Raw genomic sequence first — 16,637 nt, 5'->3', positions numbered from 1 at the left:
ACTTTCTCATGTGCTTATTGATACTTTTGATTTCTTTACCTGAAAATTGCCTATTCATGTCTCTTGCCCATTTATCAATTGGGGAATGGCTTGATTTTTTATACAATTGATTTAACCCCTTGTATATTTGAGTAATTAGACCACTGTCAGAGTTTTTTGTTATAAAGATTTTTTTCCCAATTTGTTGTTTCCCTTCTGACTTTGGCTGCATTGTTTTTGTTTGCACAAAAGCTTTTTAGTTTAATATAATCAAAACCATTTAATTTACATTTTGTAATTTTCTCTAACTCTTGCTTGGTTTTAAAATCTTTCCTTTCCCAGAGATCTGACAAGTAAACTACTCGATGTTCACTTAACTTATTTATAGTTTCCCTCTTCATAGTCAAGTCATTCATCCATTCTGAATTTATCTTGGTGTAGGGTGTGAGATGTTGATCTAAACCTAATCTCTCCCATATTGTTTTCCAAATTTCCCAGCATTTTTGGTCAAATAGTGGATTTATGTCCCAAAAGTTGGGCTCTTTGGGTTTATCATACACTGTCTTGCTGATGTCATTTACCCCAAGTCTATTCCACTGATCCTCCCTTCTGTCTCTTAGCCAGTACCATATTGTTTTGATGACTGCTGCTTTATAGTATAGTTTAATATCTGGCACTGCTAGGCCCCCTTCCTTCACGTTTTTTTCCCATTATTTCCCTTGATATTCTTGATCTTTTATTATTCCAAATGAACTTTGTTATAGTTTTTCCTAATTCAGTAAAGAAGTTTTTTTTGGTAGTTTTATAGGTATGGTGCTAAATAGGTAAATTAATTTGGATAGAATGGCCATTTTTATTATGTTAACTTGTCCTACCCATGAGCAATCAATGTGTTTCCAATTGTTTAGATCTAGTTTTAATTGTTTAGAAAGTGTTTTGTAATTGTTTTCATATAATTGCTGTGTTTGTTTTGGTAGATAGATTCCTAAGTATTTTATATTGCCTAGGGTGTTTTTAAATGGTGTTTCTCTTTCTGCCTCTTGCTGCTATGATGTGTTGGACATATATATAAATGCTGATGATTTATGTACATTTATTTTGTATCCTGCAACTTTGCTAAAGTTGTTGATTATTTCTACAAGCTTCTTAGTTGATTCTCTAGGATTTTTTAAGTAGACCATCATATCATCTGCAAAGAGTGATAGCTTAGTCTCCTCCTTGCCTATTTTGATACCTTTGATTTCTTTTTCTTCTCTAAATGCTACTGCTAGTGTTTCTAGTACTATGTTAAATAATAGAGGTGATAATGGACATCCTTATTTCACTCCTGATCTTATTGGGAAGGCTTCTAATTTATCCCCATTGCATATGATGCTTGTTGATGGTTTTAGGTATATACTGTTTATTATTTTTAGGGAAAGTCCTTCTATTCCTATACTTTTCAGTGTTTTCAATAGGAATGGATGCTGTATTTTGTCAAAGGCTTTTTCAGCTTCTATTGAGATAATCATGTGATTTTTGTTTGTTAGATTGTTGATATGATCAATTATGTGGATGGTTTTCCTAATGTTGAACCATCCTTGCATTCCTGGTATAAATCCCACCTGATCATGGTGGATGATCTTCTTGATTACTTGCTGGAGTCTCTTTGCTAGTATTCTATTTAAGATTTTTGCATCTATGTTCATTAGGGAGATTGGTCTATAGTTTTCTTTCTCTGTTTTTGATCTACCTGGCTTTGGAATCAGTACAATATTTGTGCCATAAAAGGAATTTGGTAGGACTCCTTCTTTGCTTATTATATCAAATAATTTGTATAGTATTGGGATTAGTTGCTCTTTGAATGTCTGATAGAATTCACTTGTGAATCCATCAGGCCCTGGCGATTTTTTCTTAGGGAGTTCTTTGATGGCTTGTTCAATTTTTTTTTTCTGATATGGGATTATTTAGGTATTCTATTTCTTCTGCTGTTAATCTAAGCAGTTTATATTTTTGTAAATATTCATCCATATCTCCTAGATTGTTATATTTATTGCCATATAATTGGGCAAAATAGTTTTTAATGATTGCCTTAATTTCCCCTTCATTAGAGGTGAGGTCTCCCTTTTCATCTTTGATACTATCAATTTGGTTTTCTTCTTTCCTTTTTTTAATTAGATTGACCAGTACTTTGTCTATTTTATCTGTTTTTTCAAAATACCAGCTTCTAGTCTTATCTATTAATTCAATAGTTCACTTTCAATTTTATTAATTTCTCCCTTGATTTTTAGTATTTCTAATTATTTTTCATCTGGGGATTTTTAATTTGCTCGCTTTCTAGTTTTTTAAATTGCATGCCCAATTCATTAATCTCTGCCCTCCCTAGTTTGTTAATATATGCACTCAAGGATATAAATTTCCCCTGAGTACTGCCTTGGCTGCATCCCACAGAGTTTGGTAGGATGTCTCATCATTTTCATTCTCTTCAATGAAATTGTTGATTGTTTCTTTGGTTTCTTCTTTGACTAATTGGTTTTAGAGAATCATATTATTTAATTTCCAATTAGTTTTTGATTTGCCTGTCCAGGTGCCCTTACTAATTATTATTTTTATTGCATTATGATCTGAGAAAGTTACATGTATTATTTCTGCTCTTTTGCATTTGTTTGCAATGTTTCTATGCCCTATTACATGGTCACTCTTTGTGAATGTACCATGTGCAGCTGAAAAGAAGGTGTATTCCTTTTTGTCCCTATTTATTTTCTCCACATATCAATTAAATCTAATTTTTCTAGGACTTCATTCACCTCTCTTACCTCTTTCTTATTTGTTTTTTGGTTTGATTTATCTAGATCTGAAAGAGGAATATTTAGATTTCCCACTAGTATGGTTTTACTATCTATTTCCTTCTTGAGCTCTGCCAGTTTCTCCTTTATGAATTTGGATGCTATGCCACTTGGTGCATACATATTGAGCAGTGTTATTTCTTCATTGTTTATACCGCCTTTAATCAGGATGTAATGACCTTCCCTGTCTTTTTTAAACATATCTATTTTTACTTTGGCTTTGTCAGAAATCATGATGGCCACTCCTGACTTCTTTTTCTCATTTGACGCCCAAAAGATTTTGCTCAAACCCTGAACCTTAAACTTGTGTATGTCCACCAGCCTCATATATATATTTCTTGTAGACAACATATGGTAGGATTTTTGTTTCTAATCCACTCTGCTATTTGCTTCCGTTTCATGAACAAGTTCATCCCATTCACATTCAGAGTTATAATTATTAGTTGTGCATTTGCTGACATTTTCGTATCCTCCCCTATTCCTACCCCTTTTTCTTAAACTATTTCCTTTTAAACCAGTGGTTTGCTTTAAGCTGGTATCCCTTATCCCCTCCCTTGATTAACTTCCCTTTCTACCCCCTACCTTATTATTCCCCTCTTTTTATTTTTAAAGGCCTAATGAATTCCCTCCCCCTTCTTCTCCCCTCCTTTTTTTGACCTCCCCACTCCCCTGCTCCCTTTGGTTTATCCCTTCTGACTTTCTCAGTAGGGTTAGATTGAGTTTTATATCCCAATGGATATAACTATTCTTCCCTCTCAGGGTTAATTACACTGAGAGTAAGGTGTAAATATTACCTCTTAATGCTCTCTTCCTCTCCTTCTTATAATAGTATTCATCCCTTCTCCTTCCCATGCCCTCCCTGTGTGTAATAGAATATCCTATTTTTCTTATTCCTTCACGATTCTCTTGGTGTCCTCTACTATTCATCCCCCTCTTTCCTTCCCACCCATTTTATCTTAGACCATTTAGTATTCCAACCTCTCCCTATGAATAATTCTCCTAATTATTATAATAGTGAATGCTATAATGGTGAACAGAGTTCACTACAGAGAATTATACATAACATTTCCCCTCATAGGAGTACCAATAATTAGATCTTATTGAAGCCCTTAAAGAGGCAAATTTAAAAATATGAGTTTTCTTACTTTCCCTTCTGTTTCTTATTTACCTTTTCATGTTTCTCTTGATTTTTGTGGTTGGATATTGAACTTTCCATTTAGTCCTCGTCTTTTCTGTGCAAATGCTTGGAAATTTTCTGTCTTGTTGAATGCCCAAACTTTCCCCTGGAAGAATATAGTCAGTTTTGATGGGTACGTGATCCTTGGTTGTAAACCCAGTTCTCTTGCCTTTCTGAATATCATATTCCAAGCCTTGTGGTCTTTTAGTGTGGAGGCTGCCAGATCCTGTGTGATCCTGATTGGTGCTCCTTGATATCTGAATTGTCTCTTTCTGGTTTCTTGTAAAATTTTTTCTTTTAGCTGGAAGCTCTTGAATTTGGCTATTATATTCCTGGGGGTTGCCCTTTCTGGGTCTAGTGTAGAGGGTGATGTATGGATCCTTTCAATGTCTATATTGCCCTCTCGGTGTAGAACTTCAGGGCAATTTTGCTGAATAATTTCTTTTAGTATGGAGTCCAAATTTCTATTAATTTCTGGTTTTTCAGGAAGACCAATGATTTTCAGATTGTCTCTTCTAGACCGGGTTTCTTGATCTATCAGTTTTTCATTGAGATATTTCATGTTTCCTTCTATTTTATTTGTCTTTTGACTTTGTTTTATTTGTTCTTGCTGTCTTGATAGATCATTGGCTTCTACTTGCCCAATTCTTGTCTTTAGAGACTGGTTTTCTGCTACAAGCTTTTGATTTTCCTTTTCAGTTTGGTCTGGCCTGTTTTCCAGCTGTTTGATTTTGGTCTCCAATTTGCTTATTAATTCTTTTGATTTGGTGGCATCTTTTTCTAATTGCCCAAGTCTAGCCTTTAGAGACTGGTTTTCAGCTACAATCTTTTGCTTTTCCTTTTCAATCTGGTCATTTCTGGTCTTTGATTTATTTGCCTCACTTTCCAATTGTGAAATTCTGCCTTTTAAAACTTTTATTTTCTTGCCATATCTCTTCCATCTTTCTCATGATCTCAGATCTGAACTCTTCAAGACCTTGTGACCCATTTTCATTGTTTTGGGAAGGTTTGGATTGTTTGTTTTCCTCTACTGTTTCCTCTGTTGTCTGGATTTTTTCTGTGTAAAAGTTGTCAAGTGTTAAAGGTTTTTTCTTCTTCATCTTTCTCTTCTGGTTTTCCTGATGGCTTGCCATTGTAAGCTGAGTTCCCTCTCAGCTTTATGCTTGCCCCCAGGATCTGTTTGCGGCTCTTTAGAGATTACTGAGATCTCAGGTCTAGTTGTTCTGGGACAAGCCTCCTGGTGGTTTCCTTGCTTGTTCTTCTGCCTGAAGCTCCTTTAATAGTCTCAGGGAGCTGCTTCCTCAGTCAAGCACCTTTCTGCACTGGGTCCCCACTCAAGGTCCACTCCTGTACTCAGAATCAGCCCCTTCGATGGCGCCCCAGTCCCCACTTTAATCCGTGCCTCATCCCATGCCTGTGTCAGCCCCTTTGCCTGCACCTGGGCTCAGGGTCTGGGCTCAGAGACTGCGAATTCCTCAGCCTCCTGGGGGGCGGTCCCAAGTCTTGCTGCTCCCAGGAACAAGCCCTGGTGAGCTGCCAATGATGCAATGGGTGCCCCAAACCTGATCCGACTCCCGTGCACTGGCTTTGGTGTTGTAGGTGGTGTGGGGTGGGGGAGGGGGTTGCTCCGCTTGTGTTTTCATGGGAGCAGTTTCACCCCTTTATAGCATGGAAATGCCCCGTTTCCACGTACCTCCAATGCTGCACCCTGTTGTGGGGTCCCTTCTTTCCTCTGGATTTGTTTTTATGTCTTCTTGAGGAGTCCTATATGCGTGGGCTAGGAGAAGTCAAGCAGCTGCTTTTTACTCTGCCGCCATCTTAACCCAGATCCCCTGAATGTTACTTTTCTATTTTTAATAGTGCTTTCAAACCTTTTTTCATATCATTGTTACTAGCTTAAAATTCTTTAGAGAATTGTAGCTTCATTTACTTTGGCCATGGAGCTAACAAGCAAATTATTTGCTGGGTCTATGCATCCTTTGAAATAATAATCTTCGGTTTGGGCCTTATATTTTCCCCAAAGGGGCCTCCTTGTATATTTTCTTAGGGTTCTGTATGGATCCAAGCATTCTTTATAGGGACCTCGCATCCATTTTAAGGGGCCTTGTATCACCTGAAATAATAGATAAATTCTCTATTGGGCTTATGCATCCTCTCTAGAGATCTGCTCATCCCTTGTAAAGGATTCTACATGATTTCCAAAAAACAGTATATTCTCTCTTTAGCCTGATCTTCCCCTGTAGAGACCTGCATGTATTCAGTAACTGCTTCTGCAGGTGCCTATTAAACTTCTAGGAGTACTTCCCCCTGACACTGCTGGGGTTTAGAGTGGGCTATTTCTCACTGTGTTTATTTCAGTGGAAGCCACAGTAACATGGCCTTAGGTACATGTGGGGCAAAAACTAGCTAGCCTATTGGAAGCTATATGTGTGTGATGCGTGTGTGTGTGTGTGTGTGTGTGTGTGTGTGTGTGTGTGTGTGTATGCCACCATATTTCATTCTCACTTGAATACCCCTTGAGCAATTTCTGGCCCTTTGTCCTGGATCACAAGTTTGGTGAGGGCTTCTTGACCTAACACTTATCATCTCTAGCCCCAGGGTGTCTGGGCTAGACTAGAAGGGATGATGTTGCAGCCTGGGAATGGGAGCCTTGAGTAAATGTTGGGGAGATTTGGTGGACAATGTCAGTTATAATCATGGGGAGTTAATGCATATTCTTAGCTCGGTTCCTCCAAGTAAACAAATCCTTCCTAATAAGCCACAGCTGGTCTTGATCAACTGAGGGGACAAAAACTCTCCAGGCTTTTAAAGGGCTGCCATTTTGAAAAAAAAATTAGACTCCTGTTTGACTTTGGAGATGGAATTAAGAACAAGGAGACAGTGGCAGCTAGTATACATAGTATAGTAGTTAGAGTACTAGGCCTGGAATTGGGAGGACCAGGGTTCAAATCTGGCCTCAGATACTTCCTAGCTGTGCAATCTTGGGCAAGTTGCTTACCTCTGATTGCCTAGAGCTTTGCCACTATTATGTCTTAGAATTGATACCAAGACAGAAGGTAAGGGTTAAAAAAAAGCAATGGTGCAGAAGTTTTGGGGAGAGGGCAGATTTTGACTCCAAGAAGGGAATAATTTCTGACTAATCTGAATTATGCAAAAGTGCAATTCATTTGGGCAGTGAAATTATCGTCTTGTTGAAAGAATTAATGACTCAGGCAATCTGTATGGTTAAGAAACAAGCTTTATTGAGAGAGGGAGGAAGGTGGTGGAATGGCCTTGGTGATGGAGTGGCCTGGTGATAGAAAATCCCTGAGAGGTTTTCAGGAATGTTTTTTATCTTGATTAGTTACTAAGAAAGAGGTGATTTGTTTGGGTGGTTGTTGCCCTGTGGTCCCCAAGGAATTGATGCCACTTTACCCATAGTTCAACTTGGTGTGCAGGGCTTTACCTATGACTCATTCTGTTTGTCTTCTCAGCGGGAGCAAACCACAATGCAAATGGGATACTAAAGGTAATGCTAAACACCCTGGAGTAACTTCAAATTACTTTTGCTTGATTCTACACAGACTTCAAAGAAGGGAAAGTCCTTAGTCCACTGTGCTATACTGATTGGCTTGGTGCAGAGGTTCTGCCTATAACCTTATGGCTCTTGTCAACATCTGTATACCAACCTGTCTGTGTGACAACCCAAATCACAATGATCTGCTTTGGATGAGGGGTTCACCGTCACTGACATTTTCAAATGGAGGCTGGAGGACCATTTATTGGTAGAGTCGTTGATGGGATTTCTTTTTAATCACAGAATGGTCAGTTCTCCCTTTGTACTCTCACAACCACCCTCTCCTCTTTATTTTCATCCCCACCATCCACTCATAAACACCCACGTGGACTTCTTAAAAATGTCTAAAAACAGCTAGTCTTGCCTCCTCTTCTATGTATATTTCACTCCTCATTATACACCATTGTTCAGCTGAACTGTCTTGTATTGAACAACATGGAAATATGTTTTACGTGATGGTACATGTATAGCTGAGATCAAATTGCTTTCCATCTCTGAGAGGGGGGAGGAAGAGAGGAGACAATTTGATCTATATAACTTCAGAAAACTTATGTGGAAAATTGTTATTACCTGTAATTGGTAAAATAAAAATTTTTTATAAACTGTCTCGTATTTACAAGAGGGCTAATTACCTATCCCCCAAACCCATTCTTCTTTCTGATTTCACTTCTTCTATCCATCACACCACCATTCATGCTGAATCTCATGTGAAAAGTCTAAGGGTAGTCTTTGACTCTTGGTTCTCTTTCATCACTTCTAACTAATTAGTTACCAGACCCTGTCCCATATAACCTCTCTTAAATTTCCCCCCTCCTCTCTATTCCCATAGCCATCATATCAGCATAAGATTTTCATGACCTTCCATCTTGATAATTATAATAGCCTCTTTTTTCCTCCAGAAATATTTTTTTGTATTTTTCCCAATTCATGAATAAACAATTTTTAATATTAATTTTCTGACATTTTGTGATCTAAATTCTTTCCCTCCCTTCCCATTTCTTTCCCCAAGATGACAAGTAATCTGAGAAGTATTATATACAGCATCATGTAATACATATTTCCATATTCATCATATTGGGAAAGAAGATAAATTGTATATGTGAGAAAAAGACTAATGAAGGAAATAAAGTGAAAAATGATATGCTTTGATATATATTCAGACTTCACCAGTTCCTTATATGATGTGGATAACATTTTCCATTATGAGTCCCTTGGATTTGTCTTAGATCCTTGCATTGCTGATAATAGTTGTCATTCTTAGTTGATCATTGTAAAATATTCAATAATCTCTAAATGAATCTTCCCCTGTCACTCTCTCTTTCTCTTATCCACTCTTTAATGTTAAAATAAATTTCCTATTTATAGAAGTAATTGCTCATGTCACTCTTCTGCTTTAAAATCTTTGTTTGTGACCAGGTCCACTACAAATTTATTCTACATTATCTTAATTGAATCCTCACTGTTGCAAAGCAGTGCTTTTCCACTTTTCTAATTGATTCACCATCTCACTCATCTCAGTAGTTTTTCTGAACTTTTCCATCCCCTCTTTAAATTTTTCATAACTTCCCCTCTACTACCCTCTCAACTGAGACGCAGCTTCGTGCTTTTCTACTGCTTACAGATATGCCTATGTCTTACCCATCTTTAAAAAATCTCACTTTATCTGCTCATGCCTAATAGCTATTGTCCTGTCTTTCTCTTCCTCTTTTGAGACCATTTAGAATTAGTCTTTCTACTTCCTCTTCTCTCAGTAGCTTCTTACCTCTTTGGAGCCTGGCTTCTGATCTCATCTTTCAAATGAAACTATTTTCTCCAAAGTTACCAATAATCTTTTTTTTTTAAAACCCTTAGCTTCTGTGCATTGGCTCATAGGTGGAAGAGTGGTAAGGGTGGGCAATGGGGGTCAAGTGACTTGCCCAGGGTCACACAGCTGGGAAGTGTCTGAAGCCAGATTTGAACATAGGACCGCCTGTCTCTAGGCCTGACCAATAATCTTTTTTTTATTTCCTTTACTTTTTCTTTTTAAACATTTATTAATATTCATTTTTAACATGGTTACATGCTTCATGCCCCTACTTTCCTCTTCACCCCCTGTTCTCCCCCCACCCATAGCCGATGCATATTTTCACTGGTTGTAACATGTGTCCTTGTTCAAGACCTATTTCCAAATTGTTGGTAGTTGCATTGGTGTGGTAGCTTCGAGTCCACACCCTCAATCACGTCCACCCCGACCCTTGCGTTCAAGCAGTTGTTTTTCTTATATGTTTCCTCTCCTGCAGTCCTTCCTCTGAATGTGGGTAGCATCTTTACCATAAATCCCTCAGAATTGTCCTGGGTCATTGTATTGGTGCTGGTACAGAGGTCCATTACATTCAATTTTACCACAGTATATCAGTCTCTGTGTACAATGTTCTTCTGGCTCTGCTCCTTTTGCTCTGCATCACTTCCTGGAGGTCTCTCCAGTTCGCCTGGAACTCCTCCAGTTTATTATTCCTTTTGGCACAATAGTATTCCATCACCCGCATATACCACAGTTTGTTCAGCCATTCCCCAATTGAAGGACATACCCTCCTTTTCAAATTTGTTGCCACCACAAAAAGCGCAGCTATAAATATTTTCGTACAAGTCTGTTTATCTATGATCTCTTTGGGGTACACACCCAGCAATGGTATGGCTGGGTCAAAGGGCAGGCATTCTTTTATAGCCCTTTGAGCATGGTTCCAAATTGCCAGCCAGAATGGCTGGATCAGTTCACAGCTCCACCAGCAATGCATTAATGTCCCAATTTTGCCACATCCCCTCCAGCATTCATTACTCTCCCCTTCTTTCATTTTAGCCAATCTGCTAGGTGTGAGGTTGTACCTCAGAGTTGTTTTGATTTGCATTTCTCTAATTATTAGAGATTTGGAACACTTTCTCATGTGCTTATTGATACTTTTGATTTCTTTACCCGAAAATTGCCTATTCGTGTCTCTTGCCCAGTTTTCAATTGGGGAATGGCTAGATTTTTTATACAATTGATTTAACTCCTTGTATATTTGAGTAATTAGTCCTCTGTCAGAGTTTTTTGTTATAAAGATTTTTTCCCAATTTGTTGTTTCCCTTCTGATTTTGACTACATTGCCAATAATCTTTTAATTTCCCAAACTAATGGCTTTTTCTCTCTCCTCATCCTTCTTGACCTCTCTTCAGTCTTCGACACTATCAATCACTCTTTTCTCTTTGATACTCTCTCTGCTCTAGGTTTTAATGACACTGCTCTCTCCTGGCTCTCCTTTTACCTGTCTGGCTATTCATCAGTCTCCTTTTCTGCATCTTCATCTGATTCATGCCTACTAACTATAGGTATCTCCCATGGCTCAGTCTTGGGGCATTTTTTCTCTCTCTACCTACTATTTTTTAGAACATAAAATGTTTTAGTAGATAAAATGTTGAACTGACAAACTGATTTGTCATGACTCCCTTGCATGATCTCCATGCTCCAACCAAAAGTTGCAAGTCTTTTGTTACCACCATCCCCAACACCCCTCAACTTCAAGTTCATTTTGTCCTCACAACTTTTTTGACTTTTCATGCCTGGAATGTCTTTCCTTACTCTATTTGCCTGTAGATTCCTACCAAGCCTTTAAATCAGAACAAAAAGACCACTTAACTCTAGGTTAATTATAATCCAGAATGAGCTGTCAAAGTAGAACTTTTGTTGAGAGCTTAGGCCCCTTATAATTTAGTTTGGGTTGTATTTATCATCATGTGTGCTTCATACTAGACTGAAAATTCTTTGAATGCAGAGAACATGTCTTATTTAATATTTGTGTCTGTAGTACAAAGCACTGGTTCATAAAAAGTTCTTTATAAATTTTGGTGAGTGTATGAAGCCATTTCTGGGTTGCTTTTTAGTATCTATGGGGACCCAAGGACCCTATAAGTTCCCACAGAAGGAAAAGAATTTCTGAGGTACTCAGAAGTGAGATTATTCTAATTCACTTGATAACTTTGTTATTATGCCTCAGTTGCTATATCACGCTGATACTCCCCTTGATGCTTAGGGCCTTCTTATCCTGGAATATTCAACTTTCCCAGGGATCTTCTCATTATCATCCCTCCATTATATAAGTCCCCTTTTTCTATTTGTTGAGTTCCTCCAAGGGATTCTATTTTGGGGTGGGCCTAACCCAATCAACCTTTATTCCCCTTTTGGCTCTGTTTCTGATTTTCAATACATCCTTCTCCCATAGATAGCTCTTTCCCTTCAAGCACTTTTTAGCTCCCTTTTGATTATTATATTCCTCTATTAGAATGTAAGTTCCTTGAGGGAAGAAATTTTCTTTTTACTAGTATGTGTATTCATTAGCTAGATTCCTATTACTCAGTTAGTGCTTAATACATGTTCGTTTCATGCTTAAAGAAGGGAGGACAGAGAAAATGTAGGATTATGGGGCAAGAAGTAACTCAAGACAGATACTATTGCCTCCAGGTTTGAGCTTTGCTCTTTTTGCTTCTGCTGTGGGTGACAGGTCACTGTGGTCATTGGATTTAGATTTTTTTTTAGGCTTCCCTTGAGGTTGACCAAAATGACTATGACTATGGTTGAGGCATTGCTGGTGTGATCCAAAACTTGAGTGACATTTGAATAAAGCTGCTGAAGCAAAAGCAAAAGCAGCCCAGACCCTAGAGCAGAGATGGAGATAGAGCTATGATAAGAGAGGATTCTATGTCAAGAGACCTTGAGAATCCTCTTAACCTAGTAAGCTGGAAGGAGAAACTGATTTGTCCTATTGCTCTTTCTCCTGCTTTCCTCTGATTCTGAGGTGAGGTACCATCAACTCACCCCTTCACCCCCTTTTCCTTACTCCTTTTTCTGAGTTAGAGGTCTAGGCAATTTGGGAATTCCTCTTTGTGCCCCTGAAAATCTGAGAGAATAAGTGGGAGAGGTGTAGGAGATAGCTAGAGGTGGATAGCTTGATATATGAGGGGGTATTTCTTTTCATTTTAGTATATCCAATGATTATATGAATACATGATGTTAAATATCTAAGTTCTGTGGATGGAGAAATAGCTTTTTAAAATCAATTAATTTATTTTCTGTTTCACTTGCTCTCCTCTGTCCATCCTCTCTTCTCTCACTGAGAAAGCAAGAGATGTAATACTCATATGTATGAAAACAGAGAAAACATTTTTGTGTTAGCTATATTCTGGGAAAGAAGGGGGAGAAGCAAGAAAAATAAAGAAAATAATATGTTTCAGTCTACAATCTAAGTCCATCAGTTTTCTATCTGTGGAGATAAATAGCATTTTTCATCATATGTTGTGATGGATTATTGTATTGTTCAGTTACTGTCTTTCATACTTGATTATCTTTACAATATTGCTATCATTCAGTGGCAGCTGGGTAGCTCAGTGGATTGAGAGTTAGGCCTAGAGACTGGAGGTCCTAGGTTCAAATCCAGCCTCAGACACTTCCCAGCTGTGTGACCCTGGGCAAATCACTTGACCCCCATTGCCCACCCTTACCACTCTTCCACCTATAAGCCAATACATAGAAGTTAAGGATTAAAAAAAATATTGGAATCATTGTGTACAGTTTTCCTGGTTCTACTTACTTCATTTTGCATCAGCTCATGTAAGTCTTTCTAGGTTTTTCTGAAACCATTCCTTTCATCATTTTTTAAATAGCACAATTGTATTCTATTATATTTACATACCATAACTTGTCCAGCCATTCCCCAATTGATGAGCATCTTTTCAGGTTCCAATTCTTTGCTACACACAAAAAGAACTGCTATAAATATTTGTGTAAATGTGAGTCCTTTTTCTTTTTCTTTTATCTTCTTGAAGGTACAGATTTTTAAGCATGCTTCTGGTTAAGTGCAAGACTTTAGCTGCAGGAACTGAGACAACAGAAAATGTGGAGATTAGAGCTTTAAGATTTGAAGGAAATTTAGAGAGTGATGGTGGTTAAGTTACTGTACTTGCAGCATAGTTCCTAACTAGAGGGGGTTATATACCCTTTCCCTGTAAGGGGTTGATGATATATATGCTATTGCTCAAGAAGCTCCCCTATATTTAGATGCACCCTCTCCACCATCACCACCTTGGCCAAGATTCTTAGTTCAGCCTAGAGTTTAAAACATAAAATTATTTATTCATAATATTTTATAATTATATCACAAATTGGCCTCTTCAAAATATTTTCCCCCAAATACATTTATTTATTTAAACCTTTACCTTCTATCTTGGGATCAATATTGGTTTCCAAGTTAGAAGAGCACTAAGAGCTAGGAATGGGGTTTAAGTGACTTGCCCAGGGTCACATTGCCAGGAAGTGTCCAACAGCTATTTATTTATTTTTGTGCATTCTATTCCTCTTTACTTACTCCAAATACATTTAAAAATAATTTTTAACATTCACTCAAAAAATTTTATGTTCCAAATTCTCTCCTTCCCTTCCATTTTTCTTCCCTTTCTGACATGGTAAGCAATCTGATATAGATTTTACATGTGTAATCAGGTAAAACATTTTCTCATGCTAGTCATTTTGTGAAAAAGACCTGAAACAAAGAAGAAAGAAAGTGAAATATAGTATGTTTTGGTCTGCATTCAGGCTCCACCAGTTCTTTCTCTGGAGGTGGACGGCATGAAGAATATTGTATCTGAGATTGTCTTGGATCACTGAATTGCTGAGAATACCTAGCTCATTCCCCGCTGTTCCACAAAAAATGGCTGTTACTATGTATGATGTTCTTCTGCTCTTGCTCATTTAACTTTGCATTAGTTCCTGTAAGTCTTCTCAGGTTTTCCCCAAATCATCCTGCTCATCATTTCTTATAATGCAATAATATTCCATTACAATCATATACCAATACTTGTTCAGCCATTCCTCAATTGATGAACAACCCTTCAATTTCCAATTATTTGCTACCACAAAAAGCTGAAATAAGTATTTTGTTATAAATAGATCCTTTCCCCTTTTTTTGAAAAAAATCTCTGAGATGCAAACATAGTAGTGGTATTTCTGGATTAAAGGGTATGCACAGTTTTAGAGCCCTTTGGGCAAAGTTAAAAATTGCTTTCCAGAATGGTTGGATCAGATCACAATTCCACCAACAGTGAGTTAGTGTCCCAATTTTCCCACAATCCCTCCAATATTTATTATTTTTTTCTGTCATATTGACAAATCTAAAAGATACGATGTGGTATCTCAGAATTGTTTTGATTTGTATTTCTCTAGTCAAGAATTATTTAGAGCATTTTTTTCATATGGGTATACATTGCTTTTATTTCTTCATATGAAAACTGCTTGTACATATATCTTTTAACCACTTATCAGTTGAATAATGACTCATATTTCTATAAATATGACTCAGTTGGCATGCATTTTGGACTCTCCCCCTGAACTCAAGGAAAATCTCTCAGTATGGCTAGAGAACAAAGTAAGTTTTTTTCTTAAAGAGAGTTAGGGTCCCTGGAGGCCAGTGCATCTGATCTTAACTGTGGGGCACAAGTACCCACTCTGAGTCCTAGGGAACAGTGCCTTATCCATTCCCCTAAAGACCTTATATCAAAGGATCAGAAAACCCCATGCTTCAGGGCTGTGTGGGAGAGAAAAGAGAGAGCAGAAGGGGCTGGGAGGGGCAGAGTTTTTGTGGGACTTTCTATCATAGTGGAAGGTACAGGCTACACAGTAGTGCACTCCTAAGGAATCGTACTACAAAAACTGATTTAGAAGAGGAGTCTTGGGACTAAATAGGATCAGCAGAGGCTGCCATGGGTGAAAAAAGTATTCTCATACAGAATATTCATATTTATTCATTGGTACAGGGAAAAATTTAGGTTCCAGGCACTGAGTTCTTCGAATTTTTCCTTACAAATACCCCTTATAATCATCACCTCATTTCCACTCATTTCCATATCACAACCTCAGTACATGCCTCCATGAGCTCAATTTACCTTGTATTTCTGCCAGCAACAACTCTTCTTAGACATCCCATCTGTCTATCATTCCCTTGTTCAGAATCTTCTAGTGGCTTCCCATTGCTTCAAAATAAAATTCAGTTTAAGACACTATCCATCATCTAATCCAAAGCTACATTTTCAACCCTTTGGGCAACCAGTGTGGGAAAGCCTTTGAGATCATACCATTTGAGGAAGGACTGGAGAATTTGGAAGGATTTAGTCTCCAGGGTCAAATAAAAAATCCCCTCTTTGGCATTCAAAGCCCTGCACTTCATTCCTCTGCACATACTCAGTGCTCCAGTGACACTGATCTTCCTGCAATTCCTTGAATAAGATACTCCATCTCCTGATTACAAATATTTTTGCTGACTGTTGCTCAGGCCTGGAATTCATTCACTCCCCATCTCTATCTTCTGGTTTCCCTGGCTTCAGGTCCCAGCTAAAACTCCACTTTTATAAGAAACTTTTCCTGATCTCCTTAATGCAAGTATTTTCTCTCTAAATTTCCAATTTATCCTATCTATATTTTGTTTGTACATAATTGTTTGCATTATTAGGTTGTTGGCCTGTGAGCTCTTGTAAGAAGGGATTGATTTTGCCTTTCTCTGTATACCTAGTGCTTAACATAGTGCCTAAAACTTTATATGGGTGTGTAATAAGTGCTTTTTAAAAATTGTTTTTTATTATATACTTAGTAACCACCACCACTAAAAATATTTAGCTATACAAATGCATAAAAAAGTATGTACAAAACCACAAACTCCACATTGTTTTGCAATTCATTGCATTTCCGGTTATTTTGACATAACAAACAAAGCTTCCATGAATATTTTTATACATACACAGTTTTCTCTCTCAATGATGCCTTAGGGTCTAACCTGGGTTAATAAGCTTGACCAGTTCTATCTTCTTAATGTATATTTTCATCTTGTTTTCTAAAAAAAAAAAGAACCAATTCACAGCTACTCTAGCTATGTAAAATGAGGACTGTTTTTCCATGTTTCTATCAGCATTTAATTTGATCACTTTAGCCCATCTGGTTCATTAATAAATGCTTTTTGACAGATACATTTTCCCTTCTCCCACCCCACCAGATCTGGTTGTTAAACATCTAGTATCACACCCCTGATTTAAACCCAAGTCTTCC

The 16,637-nt window shown here is 37.6% G+C and overlaps 1 protein-coding gene across 1 annotated transcript in view; it reads left to right on the top strand.

Annotated features, from left to right (window-relative positions):
- LOC123256101 (signal-regulatory protein beta-1-like) overlaps nt 1-16,637 on the top strand; it is a 38,618-nt gene that overhangs the window by 6,785 nt on the left and 15,196 nt on the right. The window contains exons 3-4 of the mRNA XM_044684793.1: nt 12,957-12,965; nt 14,320-14,328. Coding sequence (XP_044540728.1) covers nt 12,957-12,965; nt 14,320-14,328 — 18 coding nt within the window. The remainder of the gene's footprint in view (nt 1-12,956; nt 12,966-14,319; nt 14,329-16,637) is intronic.

Source organism: Gracilinanus agilis, chromosome 1 (assembly GCF_016433145.1).
Source record: "Gracilinanus agilis isolate LMUSP501 chromosome 1, AgileGrace, whole genome shotgun sequence".
In the NCBI taxonomy this organism is placed as follows: domain Eukaryota; kingdom Metazoa; phylum Chordata; class Mammalia; order Didelphimorphia; family Didelphidae; genus Gracilinanus; species Gracilinanus agilis.
This window is presented reverse-complemented; position numbering and strand designations above follow the sequence as displayed.